At 31.7% G+C, this 20,632-nt stretch overlaps 1 protein-coding gene across 21 annotated transcripts in view; it reads left to right on the plus strand.

The window, feature by feature from the left end:
• Window positions 1–20,632, plus strand: part of CACNA2D1 (calcium voltage-gated channel auxiliary subunit alpha2delta 1) — a 484,869-nt gene that overhangs the window by 397,765 nt on the left and 66,472 nt on the right. For 9 of the 21 annotated variants that reach the window (XM_013979785.2, XM_013979783.2, XM_021102218.1 and 6 more), the window contains exons 16-22: window positions 4,655–4,732; window positions 6,926–7,000; window positions 7,287–7,361; window positions 10,721–10,777; window positions 14,538–14,609; window positions 16,704–16,775; window positions 19,459–19,520. In XM_013979785.2, coding sequence (XP_013835239.1) covers window positions 4,655–4,732; window positions 6,926–7,000; window positions 7,287–7,361; window positions 10,721–10,777; window positions 14,538–14,609; window positions 16,704–16,775; window positions 19,459–19,520 — 491 coding nt within the window. 21 annotated transcript variants of the gene reach the window in all.

Consider the following 20,632-nt stretch of genomic DNA (forward strand, 5'->3'; position numbering starts at 1 on the left):
ACAGCCTTCTTTGCAAGAGTTTAGATAATTTGCATAAAAACCTAGGCTTGTATGTAATAGAGAACCACAAAGGTAAAGTGTTATTTTCTAGTTGCCATTGAGAATGTAGAATTTCAACACTTGAATCTTGAACTGAAGGGCATTTTGATAATTTTTTGAATTTCTGTGTTAAAAAAATAGTAAAGTTGTGTGAATTGATACCACTTACTGCTGATTTTGAATAAGAATTGTAAAGAAATATTTACAAAATAGACTTCAGTGAGCAAAAGCACATGTATCCTCCATATCTCCACCTACTCTCAACAGAACTCAGAAATACATGCAATTAGATAAACAGATATCTTACCCTATCCTGGAATAATCACAGACCCAATCACCTCTTCATATGTAATTTCTTCTTCTTTTTTTTTTTTTTTTTTTTTTTGGTCTTTTTTGCCTTTTCTAGGGCTGCTCCCGTGGCATATGGAGGTTCCCAGGCTAAGGGTCTAATCGGAGCTGTAGCTGCCGGCCTATCCCAGAGCCACAGTAATGCAGGATCTGAGCCATGTCTGTGACCTACACCATAGCTCACAGCAATGCCAGATCCTTAACCCACCAAGCAAGGCCAGGGATCAAACCTGCAACCCATGGTTCCCAGTCGGATTCATTAACCCCTGAGCCATGACAGGAACTCCTGTAATTTCTTGTTTTAGGTTCAGCCCCAAGCATTTATGGAAATAGGCAATTGAAGTGAATAAATCTGGTGTGAAATATCAACAACAACAACAACAAAAACCTGATAAATTGTACACTGCATAAGTGAAATTTTAGTAAAAGTAGGCCATCATATTTCAAAGCAATGGTTCTCAACTGGGGGTAATTTTTCCCCTCAGGTCATTTGGAAATATCTTTAGGTGTTATTTATTGTCATGACTCAGATAGGGAGGGTTTGCTACTGGCATCCAGTCAATAGATGCCAGAGATGCTGTTAAACATTTCACAGTACACAGAACCAAAACAACCTACTCTCTAACCCACCAGAGCAACAGCCACATACCACCCCCCCCCACACATATCCCACAGAATTATGCAGGTCAATATGTCAGTAGGGCCAAAGTTGAAAAATCATGTTTGAATATTATTTTTACTTGCAAGTAGTAATCATCATACTTAAGATGTATTCATATGCTTAACTTAATGATAGACTTTATTAATAATTTCACTAATGTAGTATATCAGAGAGAATTAAAATACTAAGCCCTGAAAAGTAAATGCTGATTCAATAACCCCTTTAAGGCTTATTTGGAGTTCCGTTATGTGCTGATACTACTTTTCTGAAACAATGATGAACCCAAAGGACAGAATGCAACCCATTTAGAATTACTTATCATTTGGTTCTTGTAAAATAAACATATACAGGAAGTTACAAGAAACATAGGCACTATTAGCAGCAGCCTTGCATGCTAAGGAAGATAAAGTGAAGCTTGCTTACCTCAAGCCCTCACTAAAATTACTGTCCAGTGTTCTTTCTTGACATCACATATTTATTTAAGGTCACATGGTCATCTAAAGCAATGGTCAAAATGTTTCATATATCCAAATCCATCACAGAACAGAGTATGATAGTAGGAGTCAATAATTATGCCCTGTTGTATTTCCTATGACCAGAAGTTCATTACCCAGCATGTCTGCATTATTGGTAAGGTTCTTACTGATAGCACAAATGACATTAGGAAGAGATTTTGGTTCCAAATATGCTCTTCTACAAGCGGAAACTAACTGTAAAAAAAAAGAAAACAAATGAGGCACATGAATTGGCTAGTCAGTGGATATAAAAAGCATTCTTTTTACTGATTTGAGAACAAAAAGTGCCCATCTTGTATTTCTAATTATTTGTTTATAATCTCTGCACATAGCAGATTTAAATGTATATTCTGGTCAAATTAAGAAGAAAAAGGTAAAAATATTACAAGACTAAATGTAATAAATATAATTAGAAGAATGAAAAGAGCTCTGGATATTCAGAAGGAAGAAGTCCATATATTTAGGGATAGAGTAGCCTGGGGTTAAAAAGATGGTGTCATTTTAGCTAAATATTTGAGTCTTGCTAAGTTTTCTTCAATTGGTGATGAGTAGTGAAATTATAGAAAGGATGTGCAGTATGAAAACTGGAAAAGTGCTATGTATATTGAAAGAATGATACCTCACTCACTTTTGGAGATAATGGGAAATAAGAACAGAAACAAGTTTGGGATGATATTGTGGAGGGTTCATTTTATTTGGGAGATAAAGTTCTTATTAGAGATATGAAAAGAGTTGTACTCTAAAAAATAAATATCGAATGAATTCTGGGAAAACAGAAACCTTGTTGTATTTCTCTTTTTAATTCTCTAAAGACTTGCACATTGCCTGGGAATAGAGTACAATTTTTTTTTGGTGTGCTTAATGAAAAAAAGAGAAAATTGAAGTTAGGCACTGATGAGTATTTTTGTCTGATATGTTAGAAACCTAATATTTCATTTTAGGGCACATATTACCATATTTAGAAGCAAATTATGAAATTCTGTATAAATATAAAAGTAATATAAAGAAAAAGGTTGTATCTAATATATACCTTATCTTATATATCATGCTACCATTTTTAAAACTGCCCATTTATGTATATAGTCAGTCTTTCATATCCATGGATCCCATGCATGCAGATGCAACCAACTGGAGATTAAAAATATTCAGGGGAAAAAAAAATATTTCAGAAAGTTCTGAAAAGCAAAACTTAAATTTGCCAAACACAGGCAACTATTTGTATAACATTTACATTGTATTTACAACTATTTACATAGTCTTTGCATTGTATTAGGTATTAAAGTAGTCTAGACATGATTCGAAGTCTATGGGAGAATGTGTATGGGTTATATGCAAATACTACCCATTTTATATAAGGGACTTGAGCACCCAAGGATATTGGTATCTTTTGGATACTAGGTTAATGAATTATCTGTAATTTGACTTTATTGAGGCAGAAAGTTTTCATTGTGAATATTAATTTGCATATTAAATTAAGGAAGTTCTCATGGTCAAATATTCTTTCTTAGGACTGAGAGTCAACATGTATATCGTCATGTAGACAACTACGTGTAGTCATTTCCTTAATTTTTTTGTTCCCAAACAATTTGATATCTTATTCTGCTGATAGCTTATGATTGTCCTTCCGAATTAACTCAGTTTTTAAGTTCCCATTGTTTTTGAGCTTCCTACATGTGTAATAATAAACCATAACGTAAGACATTTTCTTTATGAGACTATGCTGTTTCTAGAATTAGAGCAGGAGTCATGAGATTTGGGTTTGGGGTCTTATTCACAGAAAGATTACTAATATTTTCTCAGCCTAGCAAATTCAAAATTTGCAACAATTTTTAAATTAAAGAGTGATGTTGTTGAAAATGTCATTTTGACATGAAATAGTGGTAAAAATATATATAACTGCTGCAGATGGGAGTAATAAAAAAGTGACCTCTGACTTGAAAATCAGTTTATTCCAACTAATCTCTATAGATTCATGTAAAGTATGAAATTATCTGCATGGTGATTAAACGATGAGATTATTTTTGTTCTGCTGAACTGGTTCACGACTAGATTTTCACATTTGATGCTTGCAGGTGTCTTGTTGCATCATTTTACTTTGTTAAAAAGTATTATTGATTTTGGAGACTATTTAAAAGCAGTATCACTTCTTTTTCAAGAAGAAAAGAAATGATATTGCTTACTACTTACCTAGAATATTCCAGAGAATGCAGGATCAATAGCATATATTTTCTGTTTATGTTATTCTGCTACACATCTGTGATTTAGCATGAACCCTTTGGCTTAGGGTGTGAAAAAAAATAAGAATTAAGCTACAACAAAATAAGGTTAAATAGGGGAGTTCCCATCGTGGCGCAGTGGTTAACGAATCCGACTAGGAACCATGAGGTTGCGGGTTCGGTCCCTGCCCTTGCTCAGTGGGTTAACGATCCGGCGTTGCCGTGAGCTGTGGTGTAGGTTGCAGACGCGGCTCGGATCCCGCGTTGCTGTGGCTCTGGCGTAGGCCGGTGGCTACAGCTCCGATTCAACCCCTAGCCTGGGAACCTCCATATGCCGCGGGAGCGGCCCAAGAAATAGCAACAACAACAACAACAACAAAAAAAAAAAAAAAAAAAAAAAAAAAAAAAAAAAAAAAAAAAAAAAAAAAAAAAAAAACTTTAAAAAAAAAAAAAAAAAAAAAAAAAAAAAAAAAAAAAAAAATAAGGTTAAATAAATCATTGAAACAGTATTTTAATATCACTCTGCTCTTTGAGGCCCCTTATATTAGGTGAACTGTCATCCACTAAGGAAAAAAAGAGTGGAGGGTCAGGATTACTGAAATGTTTGGTGTAATTTTATTTTTAAAGTTATTTGCAATGCTATCTTAAGAATTAGATGTTGCATGCTTTAAAAACTCCCTACTAGATTCTGCTTATTTCCAGGATATTTTCACTGATTTTTTTTTAAATAAGCTTTCAAAATCAATGACTATATTCTTTGGGGGGCTGTTTATAACATAACTATAAAATGCGCTGTCAGATATCAAAGACTAATACAAAATGACAAAGTCTAAATTGTAATTTAATTTGCCTTTTCTCTCTGAATCTATTTTTAGGAACTGGGACTTGTCATTACTGGAACTCTTCCGGTCTTCAACATAACCGGCCAAAATGAAAATAAGACGAACTTAAAGGTTAAAAGTTAATTGATAAAATTAATAATAATAAATGATAAACTATGACGTTGAAGCTCAGTGTGGATAAGATATTTCTATAAGGAAATACATACAATGTAACTCTCTCATGAGTTCCAAAGTGAAAGGCAACAGCTGCCTATGTGATAACCACCTGGGAAAAAGGAAATGCAGGTCAAGTTCTTGGTTCCCCAGAGCCAAGATTCGCTTAACTGTATTTAACTATGACCTGATGAGAACACAAGTTCAGACTCTGGGAGAAATTACATGATGAATGGGCAGTACTATTGTGTGCACATTTTTAAATGTGTATGAGCTATCCTTGGAGTTTAGAAAGAAAAACACAAAAAAACCATGTTGATGTTTGTATCAGATGTATATAGATGCCTTTATAGAATCACTCTTATTCCAACTCCCATTCAAATAATAGGGTTTTTTTTAATGTCATATAACTTAAGGATCTGATTTAAATGAATAATTCTCTTCCTTTTTTTTCTTTTTTTTAAGATTCGGGAAAATGACTTAATAAGTTTCATAAAAAAAATCTTAATTTCTGTAGCACTGGTAATAATGTAATAAGTGGTACCGACTTAAAGGTCTAAAAGTTTTTAAAAATATGTATATTGTACTTTGTTAAACTGTCATTTTTTTTAAAACACTTGATTTAATAGTAGGTTTACATTCCTATTTCTTAGCATGCATTAGGAGGAATTTAAGAATGGAGAGGAAGTTAAGATTTTTAATACTCATTTTATAGTTTGGTTGACATTCCTGATTTGAGGGAAATTTATTTCTGGTTTATGATATAATGAAGTCTGTTGTACATAAGCATTATTTGTTCACATATTACAAATTTTAGTTGCACTCCTTATTTTAATAATGTGGCCATAGAAAACACTGGTTATTCCTCTTTGGGGGCCCATTACCATTCTTACATATATGCTGCTTCTAATTGTCATAACTCATGAAGGAGTAATTCTCTAACTCCTCAAACAGACTAAGGGATTGCTAAATTGGGGGAATCTGCTCCGACTAGAATTGGTTCATGGGAAAAGAGCACAGTTCTTCTTTCTCATGCTGTGTGCCCCTACACAAAATTTAAAGTGTTCTTATAGTAACTACTAACTGAATTTTATGATTTCCTTTGTAACATTTGATTTATTTTATAATTTATGTAATTATATTTAAGACAACAATTCCTGATTCTAAATTTTAACACTATTTCAATCCTGTGTCCCACAGAAAATTATGATAGCAATTTACCACATGGCCTTTTTGATTTCCAACCTAAACTGTGATGCCCATTTTTTTGCTATTTAGAAGTTAGTGTTTTGAGGATTTCTACTACTTTATTACAAATACGATCTTTTGCTTTTCACACATACGTAGGCATTATCAGCAGCAAACATCCATGGTTTTTTCATTCTATATTGCCTAATTAACTTTAAGCTAGATATTTTTGTGATTTCTTAATCATAGTTTACCACAAAGTCATTTTACACACACACACACACACAAACTACAGCTGCTGACTGTACAGTAGCAATTAAAATAAAAATTAGGCGTAATGTGTACAAGAAGTAACAAATTGAAAATTTCACGTATCATTTGTATCTTAGCTTTAATCATTAAGATTTCACTTTTTGGAGTTCCCGTCGTGGCGCAGTGGTTAACGGATCCGACTAGGAACCATGAGGTTGCGGGTTCAGCCCCTGCCCTTGCTCAGTGGGTTAACGATCCGGCATTGCTGTGAGCTGTGGTGTAGGTTGCAGACGCGGCTCGGATCCCGCGTTGCTGTGGCTCTGGTGTAGGCCGGCGGCTACAGCTCTGTTTCGACCCCTAGCCTGGGAACCTCCATATGCCGCGGGAGCGGCCCAAGAAATAGCAAAAAGACAAAAATAAATAAATAAAAGTGTTTCTTGTTTAAAAAAAAAAAGATTTCACTTTTTGAACTAAATAATAATGATATAGTTGTGGAAAAATAATCAAAGATAAGAATTACTGAAAACTGATATCAAAGGTACCTCACCCTCATCTATATGTGTGTGTGTGTATGTGTATGTATGTGTATATATATTTAAACTAGTATGGAATACAACCATTGTTATGCAAAAAGATGAATATATATAATAATTATGGAGAAATATGTCAATGTTTGGTATAAAGTATATTACCTTTTTTCCTGTCTTATAGAACCAGCTGATTCTTGGTGTGATGGGAGTTGATGTATCTTTGGAAGATATTAAAAGACTGACACCACGTTTTACAGTAAGATGAAGTTTACTCTTTTGACATTTTTTTCTGTTTTAAAACTCTGTACTAATATAGCTTGTCCTTAAAGCACTTAAGTCATTCTCAGAAATTATGTGCAGTTATCTTGGCAAAGAAATTAATATTAAAGGTGATATTAAAAGAATATGATACCATGTTATCCTTTTTTGCTTTAAAATATGTATTTAAGAATTTTTTTTAAAGATTTCTGTGGATTTCTGAATGTGACTCAGCAATCTTTAAGGTTTTTTTTTTTTTTTTTTTCATTTCACATCATTTGCAGCTGTGCCCCAATGGCTATTACTTTGCAATTGATCCTAATGGCTATGTTTTATTACATCCAAATCTTCAGCCAAAGGTATGTATATAATTTGTTTACAGTGATTAGTATCTGCAAAATTAAGGATTAAGTTTCTTAGTAGGTTAATCATTCTTAAATTCACTATATAGCACTAAGTATAGAGGAACGTTGTAACTGTAATGTTAATAGATGACAAAACCACAGTTTATAATATATGCAGATGTGAAAGCAGTTTTCATTTTCTCTTGCCAATTTAGCTTGCCAATATTCCTATCCACTCTCTAGCTGACCAGTGTTCCTACCTCAAAGGCAGCCATTAACATCTCCTGGGTGTGAGCTTCACACATTACACTTGTTACTTTGATTAAAGCTATAAGGTAGTCAAGGAAGCTGCCTAGATAGGTGTCAACATCTGATAGCATCATTCATGCTGCTCATTACATGAACCGTTCCCATTGCCCTTTTCTTCTAGTAATTATCTTACCCTTCTGTTTCCCAGAGTGTTTTTCTTTCTACTTGTAAAGATATATATGGAATTCAATAAGTAAAACTCAATGGGGTTGACTTCAGGAATGGGAAGGGTTTATTAATCAGTGAGTTATATGGAAGTGATAAAATTCTGTACATGAACCATTTTATCCTAATCTTTATGCCTGATTTCTCAAGATGTAAAATACTTTCCTAAATGTCTCATCCAACTCATTTCACTTTTCATTAATGTTTCACAGGTAGGATAAAGCTTACTTACCTAGAAGAAATTTGGCATAAGAGCATCTTTAAGTTATTGTTTATCTTTGAAATTATATAAGCATCTTCAAGTTATTGTTTATCTTTGAAGATAATATTAAAGATACTTTAAACCATCCCATAGGGAAACATATGGAGACTTATGTATACTATTTCCTTCTCCCTAGTCATGGATATTTGCTATTAGTAGTGCTATTTTAGGACACATACAAGTATGTGCGTACCCACAGATACATACACACACAAAAGCTGAGTCATTAAATACTGTTCAAAAAATACTAAGTTGAAGGAGTTCCCTGGTAGTCTAGTGGTTAGGACTAACATTTTCACCACCTAATTAACCTGGGTTCAATCCTTGGTCTGGGAACTGGGATCTCACATCAAGCCTTTGCACACAGTGGCCAAAAAAACTCCCAAAAAACCCACAAAAAACAAGGACCATTGATGTTGAATGTAAAAATGAATTGCTAAAATTAATATCTGTACTTTATTTCTCACTTCAGACTTAATTATTTTTTTCATATAAAATAGATTATTATCTAAGTATTTGCTAATCATATGTAGTTGCTGATCACCCTGCATTATTTTTAAAGTTTTTATTTAATTATAAATGTGGTATAAACATTTTTTCACATTATTATTAGTCTATCATAGCTCTTTAAAAACACATCATTTAAAGTCACTTTTAATAGAGTTGTTTATAATTGGTTAATTATACTATGATTTTTCTGTAATTGAAAATTTTTATCTTTTTTAAGATTTTTTAGAAATTTGCAGTATTATTTTTATGTTTATATATTTTGTATTATGTTTGTATATCCAGTGTGTTTTAAATTATATTGCCATAAGTAAAGTGATTTAAATGCAGTAATAATGTAATGCCCTGAAGGGTGTGAAAGATCCCTACTTTTATGATTTCAGGTCTCAACTCCTTCCCCAAAAGGAACTAAAATAGATCATACAAAAAATAATAAAAAAAATAATGAAAATAATGCACATATGATGTATATATAAATCTATCATTTAGAGGTATTTATTTTAAAAGGGTTTTCCATTTTTCTACATTCTTGTACTAATAACCAGTATTTATGTAGAAAATATTTTATGACTATTTGAATGCTGTTAACATATATTTGGCTCATATAAGAAATAGTCAATTTACTGAAATTCATAAAGTTACAAAGAAAATAGAAATTCTATAGAAATCCGTATTAAATAAAGCCCAGGTGATTTTTCCTCAAGATTATGTTAGCTTTACATGTTTTTATGTAGGACATTACTAAAAGCAAGTATGCAACAGAAAAACTTTTAGAAGAAAATATTATTTTAGAAAACTATTAAAAATAAAATGTTTGAACAGTAAACATTTTTTCTAAAATTAATGCTTGTGAATTAAATATGCTTGTTAATTCTCATCATTAAATATTATAATTTCTTTTTGTGAGTGACAGTGCTTGCTATTCAGATATAGGAACCTGAAGGATGATAGTGTAAGATAGTTGTTTTAGAAATTGATAAATACAGTTTTGAAATTTGTGGAAGGCAGAATAAGTGTCCTAAAGCCAAGAATATCAGGAAGTAAAGTAGCTATGACTCTTTTGTATAGCTGCTTTTCTAGGAAATCATTAGTTATCTTCTCAAATGTGCTGTCTCCACCATGACTACCTATTGACAGAAGCTAACTTATGTAACCTCTTTTATTCCAAAATGCATCTTAGAGTTCTTACTTTTTGTGTCATCGAAATAACCAGATTGGGTATGCTTATTAGATACCTCATTTTTATCAGTCTCATGAAATATTTATTGTATAGGAAATTATGCATTATTTACATTTGAGAAGTCCATATTTAAAATAAACCTACCGTGTTATCATTTAATTCTCCATTTGTCCCACAGATAGCACATTTGGTATCACTACCAAAGGCACAAATTTTAAGGTTTTACGATTAAGACTTCAGTATCCTATAATATCTATATTTTAACACATTTGATTCATATAACTTCTTTAAAAATTCTTTTTTTTTTTTTTCTTTTTAGGGCATATGGAATTTCCCAGGCTAGGGGCTGAAACAGAGCTGCAGCTGCCAGCCTATGCCACAGCAACACAGGATCTGAGCTACACTGCAGCTAACAGCAACACCAGATCCTTAACCCACTGAGTAAGGCCAGGGATCAAACCCACATCCTCATGGATAATTGCCAGATTCCTTACCACTGAGCCACACTGGAACTCCCATCCTGCTTTTTTTTTTTTTTTTTTTTTTTTAAATCATCATAAAAGTTATCTGAGACAAACCGTCTTTCTCATTATCTACTTTCCCACTTTTTTCCTAGAAATAAAAGGAAAATACTAAAAGCATTTTGAGTATTTTTACTAGCATAAAATGTTTTATTTTGCTAAAAACTTTTTGAGTATTTTTACTAGCATAAAATATTTTGCTAAAAACTTTTTGAGTATTTTTGCTAAAAACTTTTTGAGTATTTTTACTAGCATAAAATTATTTTTATTCACTGAAATTACTTTTGAACTTTCACTTTATTGTCTCCTCATGAATTTTGTGATGCCTGTTTCTGATGGAGGAAATACCTGACCAAAATTGACGATAGGATAGAAACCTTATCCATGTTGCTATGTAGTATGATGAATTACCATCTTTCTGTTGCTTCAGCCTATTGGTGTAGGTATACCAACAATTAATTTAAGAAAAAGGAGACCCAATGTTCAGGTAACTGTGAATGAAGTCAGCAGTGCCTTCAAATTTGCTAAATCAGAGTTGAGATTAAGCTTCTCTTCCTAAAAGCATATAATTAATGCCGCCTTTCCTGACATCAAGCTTCCAGAGCATGAGACGACTATGAGCATCATTTCTCAATAAACTGGAGCAAAATCTTATTAATGATGGCAGAGGGTATGCATTTGGTGACTAAAGATTGCTAGCAAATTATGTAATAATAATGTTAACAATCAGGGTAATCACAATGAGATGGCTTCTTAAAATTAAATGTTATTAAATATTGTGAAATTTGTGTTAAATCCTTATAATCCTAACAATTTGCTTGTAAAACTAACTTCTAAATGGAAATAAAAATACAATTCTGATATATAATTTCTATAAATCACACAATTTAAACATTCTTTTGAGTTTCTAAAAGTATTTTTGGATTAGCACTTAGAGAAATTTCCCTTCACCTAATTAAAAATTGTCTGAAATTGCAAATAAATATTGTCTGGTAAACTCACTGCAAATTCTCTTCTCTGTCGGCAATTTAAACATTATCCCATGTATGTGTATTTCTATAAGTGAACCAGAAATAATCAGCCTAAAAAGATACTTCCTACAGTTGAATAAAATTTAGTAAGAGCATTTCAGAATTTCAAAAAAAAATTCAGTATGACGTAAGGTTTTAGATATAAGCCTATTATTTCATTTAAAAAGCTGGTGATATTATAGTGAAGAGGTAGTATAGTATTAAGAAGAGATCATTAAGGAACGAATTAGCAGAACCGAGTTGCAGTTTGTTTTACCTATAACCAACACTATATCCTTGAGTAGTTCACCAAACGCCATAGTATTATAGTTTCTTCATCTGAAAAGCAGGAAGATTAAACTAATAATTGTTTTCTACCTTACATAGTATGTTAACCTAGGAAATTAAATATATATGTATGTATGATATGGGTAGATGATAGATGGATGGATAGATCTATCGATCGATCCCAAGCTCCATCTCCTGAAGATTCTGATTTAGTTTGGCCAGGGATGGGACCCAGGCTTCTGAATAGTGTTAAAGCTTCCCAGGTAATTCTGAAGTGTAGAACCAGTGGGTTAATCAGCTTCAGTTTCCTTCTAGCTTTAGAATTCTTTGACAATCTAAATTTCATCTTATATAAGTCTTCATAATTTTTATGATTCCTGCAGAAGTTAAAATTGTATTTATGCCTTTTCTTGATTTTGTAAATTGATTTATGTTACTTCTTGCATGTTTCTCTTTGTGGATTATCTTAAATTATACTCATTGCAGTCATGTACATTTTAGTGATTTTTTTTTTTGGTTTTATAGTATTTTCAAATATTGCATGTAAATATTGTAATACAATTTTAAAATAAACAAGCTAAAAAATGGTTTGTTTTATTTTCGTTTTCCTTCTAAGGAAACTTCAAATGGCAAACTAGCAACCACATAAGACTTCTAAATTGGAAAATATTTTTTGAACTATGCAGTATTTGGAATAATACTAATTGGTAATTATTTCAACTTAAAAATTTAACAACACTACATTCTGCCTTTTGTTTTAGTTCCACTAATAGTATGGTTGTTATATCAGTTGCTATGCAAATTTTATAAGTGAGAATTTTTAGATATTTAAAATATCAAACAGAAGTATTAGAAGTATAGGGACTGGATTCTAGTTCTCAGGCTTCTCTTTGGTGCTTTCTGATGAGAAGATTCTGCTTTTGAATTTTTCAGTCACTGTACCTGTGATGGGTCTTTAACAAGTGGTCAGCCAGATTGCCATTTCAAAAGTCTAAATTATGCATTGACATTTTTCTTTTATGATTTCCTTTTCCTCTGTGTCTTTATATGTTGGATTGGGACATGATCTTCATATTGCCAATTCTTCCTGATAATGCCTCCTCCATGCATGCTGTTTGGGTCTGGTCATGCTATGCATTATCCATTGCATGTAAGATAATATTCTTATTTCTGTTTATATTTTATCATTTTGGTTATTTTGTCTTCGTTTTGCAATGAGTTAAATTTTTAACGCTGATATGAGGGTGTTTGTGTGAAAATAATTTATTTCCTAGGACTTTAAGCAATTCTAAATAATATTGTCAACTTTGAAACATCCTTTTCATAGAGACTTTCTCAGTTTTTTAAACAAAGGACTAGACTTATTTTCAATGATAATTTTTATTTTCTTCTTATGAAATATGTTACTTTTCTAAAGGGTGTTTGATTCTGAAGCAGTAAGATGCTGCCTCAGCAATGATCAATATTTTCACCTATTGAATAGTCTAATACTTTTCAGTATTGTAGCACCTTCTGAGTCTAGATATCAAGTTCATAGGCCACAAATATTTTTTTCAATAGATGTGCCAGGCACATTTGAGATTTTTTAAATTTACCTTTAAGAATCCCCATTCATCGAAACCCATGAGTATGTTTTCATTATTTAAATTGAGTTATACATTTGAAGAGGCATTTTTGTCATAATTATAAATACCATGTTTACTGTGTCATTCAGCATTTGTGATAGGTTTAATTTTAATACATTTTAAATTATTGGCTTCAGTGGCCAGTCCTCCCAATACAGAGATTAGGATAATGATGATCTGAACATATTTTCAAAGAGCCTGTGTGGCTGACATAACTAAAATTCTAATGACCTTAACAACATAATTTGTATTTATTACTTCTAATTAATTATCATAGTTTATGGTATTTATTTTAGTAAACATTAAAAATTAAAAATTTTGTAATTGTAAAATTGTAGATACCTATTCTATGTTCTTGTGAGCTTTGAAATCCAACTACGGCATGTTACATTACTTAGTGTTATAAGCGAATAATATTTTTTGTTCATCATGTATTTTGATATCCTCATTTTATGATTGACAATTTTTTTAAATGTTATGGGAGGTAAATTTACCACGTTAACAGCTTCATTTGTATTTGATGTATTTATATAAATAAATAATCTGCCTGCTGTTCCATAGTGAATTTTACTTCTTATTACATACCATCAAGAAGATCAGTAAGAGATGTCAAAGCACAAAAATAATATTTAGTAAACCTAGGAGTTATTTCAGTTAGACTTCAATCATAAAAGCTAATCTTTATTAAAATCCTTATGCTTAACCACAAACTTTATATTATAAAATTGAACTTAATTTGATTTATTAAAAATTAATACAAAATTTCTGAGATTCAAATATATGAAGCAAACTTGCATCTTTTCTTTATGCATTTTAAGGAAGAATAAATTTAGAAGTTTGTTTTACCTAGCACGTTCAAATATTTTAAAACTTTTCCCTCATATAATTTATTTTTATAGAATACAAAGAGTGTATATTACTTACATGTCACCTTTGTTTTATTGCCAAATATGTTATCCATATGGCTGTATTTTGCTCTTTTCAAATTCCAGTTAAAGAAAAAAAGCTGTAAGTGCATCTTCAAAAATCATATTCCTGCAGGATTTGTGATTATAAATGTGCTAACACAGTACTCAAAACTATCTCAAGTTGCTATTTAATTAAAATGTCTACTGCATTTAAAACTCAAATCCCTAGCGTATTTATTATTTTTAAAATATACGTGAAATAATATATTTTATACACTTATTTTGTCAGCTCTTTAATATACCTTAGGTAAGTGACTTCTATGGAGTTAATTTCATATTTAAATCTCTCTTGAATTATTCTACATACAGCATCATTTTACAGTGTAATATATGCTTAATTATTATTTTCTGTGTAGAACCCCAAATCTCAGGAGCCAGTAACCTTGGATTTCCTTGATGCAGAATTAGAGAATGATATTAAAGTGGAGGTGAGTGTAATCAGTTGACCTGGACAACACCCTCAGGTCAGATGCTGGGATTCTTCCAGTCCACAGACATACATGACTGACACATTATTGTGTACTCAATAAATGTTATTATTAATAATTATCCTTATTGATCTGGCATTGCTGTGAGCTGTGGTGTAGGTTGCAGACACGGCTCGGATCCCACGTTGCCGTGGCTCTGGCGTAGCCTGGTAGCTACAACTCCAATTGGACCCCTAGCCTGGGAACCTCCATGTGCTGCTGGTGCAGCCCAGAAAGGACAAAAGACAAAATAATAATAATTATTATCATTATCCTTATTAATAGGGAAGGCCCTCTCAAAGGAACTGACATGCAATTTTCATTTTGAAATAAAATAGAAACTATCAGTTTTGAATACAAAGACAAACATGGCAGCTTCTTTCCTCACATTGTTCACTGGAGAGCTGAATGGTTATATTCCCTCCCACTTTTTTTTTAACTCTATAGCAACATTCTCCTCTATGTTTTTTAACTGAAATTTATAAATTACAGTTGTACCAAAATACTAAAATAATTCTATCTGGGGAAAGAGAAAGAAAAAAAACTAAGGTCATACCCAATTTAAAATATTTGTCCATTTTCATGTGATCTTTTTTTATAATGATTTTTATTGTTTTCCATTATAGCTGGTTTATAGTGTTTTTGTCAATTTTCTACTGTACAGCATTGTGACCCAGTTACACATACATGTATACGTTCTTTTTTCTCACATTATTATGCTCCATCTTAAGTGACTAGACATAGTTCCCATATAATTTTTTTTTTATTTTAATGATGTGCTTGAGCCTTATGTGGCAATCAGGCTAAAGCAAGCAAATATAGGAGGGGTTAACATACTTAAAAAACAGGGCAACCACAAATGAAAACCAAACATTACATTCACAAAAACTGAAAAGTACTCAAGCATAAAACAAATGGAAACCATACAACCAAAAAAAGAAAAGAAGAGAAATAAAGAGTCAATTGGAAAACAAGGTCTAAAATGGCAGTAAATTCCTATCTATCAATAATCACCTTAAATGTCAATGGACTGAATGCTCCAATCAAAAGACACAGAGTGGCAAATTGGATAAAAAAGCAAAAACCTACAATCTGCTGTCTACAAGAGACTCACTTTAGGGCAAAGGACACGTATAGATTGAAAGTGAGGGGATGGGAAAAGATACTTCATGCCAATGGACAAGACAGGAAAGCAGGAGTTGCCATACAGACAAAATAGACTTTAAAATGAAGGCCAATGAGAAAGACAAAGAAGGATACTATTTAATGATAAAAGGATCCATTCAAGAAGAGGATATTACAATCGTCAATATATATGCCCCTAATATAGGAGCACCCAGATACCTACAATGAATACTAACAGACATTAAAAGGAGACTTTATTATCATGACAATTACTATTATTTCTGTTGTACTGATGATATATTTGAGCTATAGGACATTAAAGAGCTTATCTCCAGTTAGTCAGCTTAAATAGCAGAACCAGGATTTGCACCAGGACCTTGTGCTCCAGAGCAGAGATTTTTAAGTTTCTTTCAGATGGATTAAATCCTCTTATCTATTCAAATACCACATTTTTTTTTATAATTTGTCACAGTGTGTTTTAACCTGTACTATTTTACATGTATTACACATTTACTGTCTCAATGTGAAACAATAGAATCTATTTATTATAATGATCCTAGACCAAAGCATAGTACTGGGATGTTTCAGTGATTAATGAGTAGTTGTTGTAAAGTGTTGTGACAGGATAAAGTAGGATCACATAATGGTGTAAAGCTTCATTTTTGGACTCACACCCCTCAGTAACTCTAATAATATTATTTAACCTCTCAAGTCTCAGTTTCCTGTCAGTTTCATAAAGTAATTGACCATCATCTTATTAATTACATTTCAAAAATTAATGAATAGTTGAAAATATTTTGTTAAGAATTATCTGGTTATTTCCAGATAATGAAAAATAATGATAAGGTAGTTATTTTTAAAAGAATATTTTCCTACTTCAGTAGGTCAATTGAGGATCTGCAACAAAGTAATTGTTTCATTTTCCCTTAGATCCGAAATAAAATGATAGATGGAGAAAGTGGAGAAAAAACATTCAGAACTCTGGTTAAATCTCAAGATGAGGTAAGAATTAAGTCCGGTTTATTCTTAAATTTTAAAATACATTAATAATGATTGATATTGGTGGTATGTCTAATCTAGTAAAGCAATATTTATTTATAAAGAAGGGATGTTTCTGGTAAACCAGAATTTTTGAAATTACTCTTTGCTGGAATTATATTTTCAATAAGATTTTTAACTGAAATTTTTATAAAATAATGTGGCTTTAGATTTCATGATGTATTCTTATATTGTTAACAAAATGTTGAAAATTATATTTTGTTTCCATTTTTTTATTGTTAGAAGAAACAGAGCACACAACATGTTGTGCCATTAGTTTTAGGCCAATTCAATCATACAGATTTGAAGTTACTACTTAATAGCAATATGTTTTACATGGCTTGTGTCCGCAGATGTACTGTTGAGTTCCATACATTAATTTAAAAAGCTTTTTTTTAGTTTTTGTTTGTTTGTTTACACTATCATCTTGCATTTAAATATGAAATTAAATCAAGGGATAGTAGACCTCGCACCATAAATTACTGGCACAGCTCTGTAGCAACTTATTTTATATTGACGTGGAAAAACTCCTTGTATATGAGAATTATGTCTATCTGTATCAGTCATATGTGGAGTAAATACACACATACATTTGCGTATTTGAAAAGTATAGAACCCAGAAGCCTTTGAGCCTGGAAATTTAATTTAAGCTTTTTAAATAGATCTTATGTTCTTCCTTTCACAATCTCATCCATTTTAAATGTGATATTTCTCCAGAATTTCTCAGCAGATCTTTCCCTGAGACGGAGCTAGGATGTAATGTAGTATTTCCTATTTTTATGACGTGACTTTCCTCATTTTAATATTATGAGTATCCATTGACCAAACATACAGGGAGGTATATATCAATTTCAGTCTTTGTAGAAACATCAGTTTTGTTTACTTAGCCATTAGCCGAGCCATTTACCCTGTCAGTTTTTAGAAGGAAGATGTAAACCATTCAGCAGTTCTGCCAACTTCTCCGTTATTCTGCCAACAACTCTTTGACCTGCACATTCTTTCAACTTAAAAATCAATTTTAATTATATTAAGTTACTTTTGATAGTTCTCCTTCGATTTGCTGTAAATTCTTTTTGACTAATACCCACCTTAGACTTTTCAGTATTATTACTGAAGAAAATATTTTATGTTTATTTCCCTAATCTGATACTACTTTTGCTTTTATTTCTTAAAACTTGCTGAACAACACTTGCTTGACAAGGTTTTTTATAAGTAGTAAGAAATATGTAAACATTACTTCTTTTAATTATTTTAAGAACATTATGTGTCTGAAAATAATGCCTTTGGCACTCTCTCCTCTCATCCTCCACACACATCAGTAAAGCCATGGGGATATTTGATGTATAGAGGCAACATTATATAGTTTTTATAAAACGAACTTTGCATCATACATTTTCCTTCATCCTGCCAATTAAAGCCCTCTTTAAGACTAATTTCTTCATCTGTAAATGTTAGGAAAAAAGAGTGTTTCATTTACTCCAGGGGTTCAATTAACTAAGACAATGACTGTAAAATGCTTAGCATATTGCCTAATACCAAGTAATACTTAAGTGAATGTTATTATTCTGATGAGGAGGATAAAGCTGGAGGTTAACTAAAAATATTAGAAGCTACATATATATCATCACTATACCTAATAGAAGAATGAATTATAATTTCTTCACTGCTATTCAGTACCTATGTAAGAAAGATTCAACATCCATGAAGTTATTTAGCTTTGTACTCAGTTTCCCTGGTGGATGTAATTGCTTTTCTAACTTTCAGTGATACTGAGTAATTAGTCTTTTATGATAGCTAAATATTACAATAATGGCTGAATAAGAATAGTAATATACTAATCATACATTTGGATCTAAGACACACTGACTGCATGAACTGCCTGATATTCTTTTTTTTCCATTTTCTAAAGTTTTATTGAAGTATAGTTGATTGTTACAAGTTTGTGATAATTTCTGCTGTACAACAAAGTGATCAGTTATACATGTACATACATCCATTCTCTTGCAGATTCTTTTCCCACATAGATTATCACAGAATATTGCATAGAGTTTTCAGTGCTATACAGCAAGTCCTCATTGGCCGATCATTCCATATACCTCAGTGTGCATATGTCAATCCCAAATCCCCAGGCCGTCCCTCTCCCTACCTGTTCCCTTTGGTAACCATAAGTTTTCAAAGTCCATGCGTCTATTTTTGTTCTGCAAATAGGTTCTTTTGTATCTTTTTTTAGATTCCACGTACAAGTGCAATCTTTCACTTTCTGAATAATTTTGCCTGGTATGCCTGATATTCTCTTAAACATTTTCATTCTCTACTATGAATATATCTAATACTTTAGATTCCTATTATTAAAATTTATTTTTTAGGAAATGTTTTTCAAGTTTGAAGGTCAATAATTTGGCATAAATTCATAAGATCTCATGCTTAAACTTCTTAAAACTTATCTGTGGGTATTTTTTTGGTCCTAAAATTTTGCTTCAAATACACACCCATAAATAATAGATAATTATAGAATAGAAATACATCAGACATGTGAAGAAGGGTATTGAGTGACCACTGAACTTGTAAATAGATCCTAGTGTTCTGCTCTTCATATAAATCCACATAGAATAAAAAGTGATAATAACCATGTCCAACTATTTTTTAGAGATATATTGACAAAGGAAACAGGACATATACATGGACTCCTGTCAATGGCACAGATTACAGGTAATTAACTATTTTTATATGTGTGCTGTATAATGGATTATTCAGTTGTCTTTCACCTATTTTTAGTAGCCATTTTCCATTGGATTAATATTGTTTTTATATATTCATTTTCAAGCTATTTTTAATGCAGTTAAAATTGAAATGTTATCCTTTCCAATATTAAAATGCATTAGAGTTATAGATTCTTATTTTCAAAGAGGAAAAAGTGGGAAAAGGCTAGGAATATAAGCTTTAGAAATGAAGGCTTATATGATATACATATATTTGGTGTTTTGTATATTTATGTTAGTAATGATAAATGTCGACAAAATCTTCTTACTTTGTAGTCATGACTTACCTCCTCATTTAAATTGTCATTTAATTTACGTCACTTACATTTAAGTTGCAAATTAACTTAATAATAAAACATAACATCATAGTATAATATGATATAAAATATTCAATAAATATAGCATTTAACCCCATGTGTAGAAATTCTGTAATATCCTGACTTGTCCAATTGAATGTACCTTGGAAAACTGGACAGACTAGCACCCTAAAATTTCTTGGAAATTCTCCATTCTTCGTCACTCATTGAGTGTTTTCTTCACTTACTCTTACTCTAAGGTCAAAGCTTTCCCTGTGGTCCTGCTTCCCACATCTTCATAATATCAAGGCAGATATGAACATGTTCTTCTTGTTAACTTGTTCTCTCTTCCTCCTCCTAACACCCCATCTGTGGATCTCATGTCATCAGACCATACCACCCTCCATTCCTCCCTTTGAACAGTCATCTCCCTCTCATTCCTCTAATATTTTGGTTCAAGGATGATTGCCACCCTTTCCTCCATTCACATGGATTGCTGCTTCTCAAACTGTTTGCAAAGTACCCACATTTATGTTAAATAAAATACTGAAATAAACTTTGAAAGAGATGAAAAATTCAAGCTGAAAATTTTTTATTATATTCCATAGACATAAAATTAGTCTGTCAAATTGCTATAAACATTTCTAAATGCTTAATCTCAATTTCTATACTAACTAGTCATGAGCTGGTAATATATATTTTGCAAATGGCCAGGTTCCTGGGCACACTTTAAATACCATTGACAGAAATGATTTTTTGGTGCCTG

The sequence above is a fragment of the Sus scrofa genome, chromosome 9, assembly GCF_000003025.6.
Source record: "Sus scrofa isolate TJ Tabasco breed Duroc chromosome 9, Sscrofa11.1, whole genome shotgun sequence".
Taxonomy (NCBI): Eukaryota; Metazoa; Chordata; class Mammalia; order Artiodactyla; family Suidae; genus Sus; species Sus scrofa.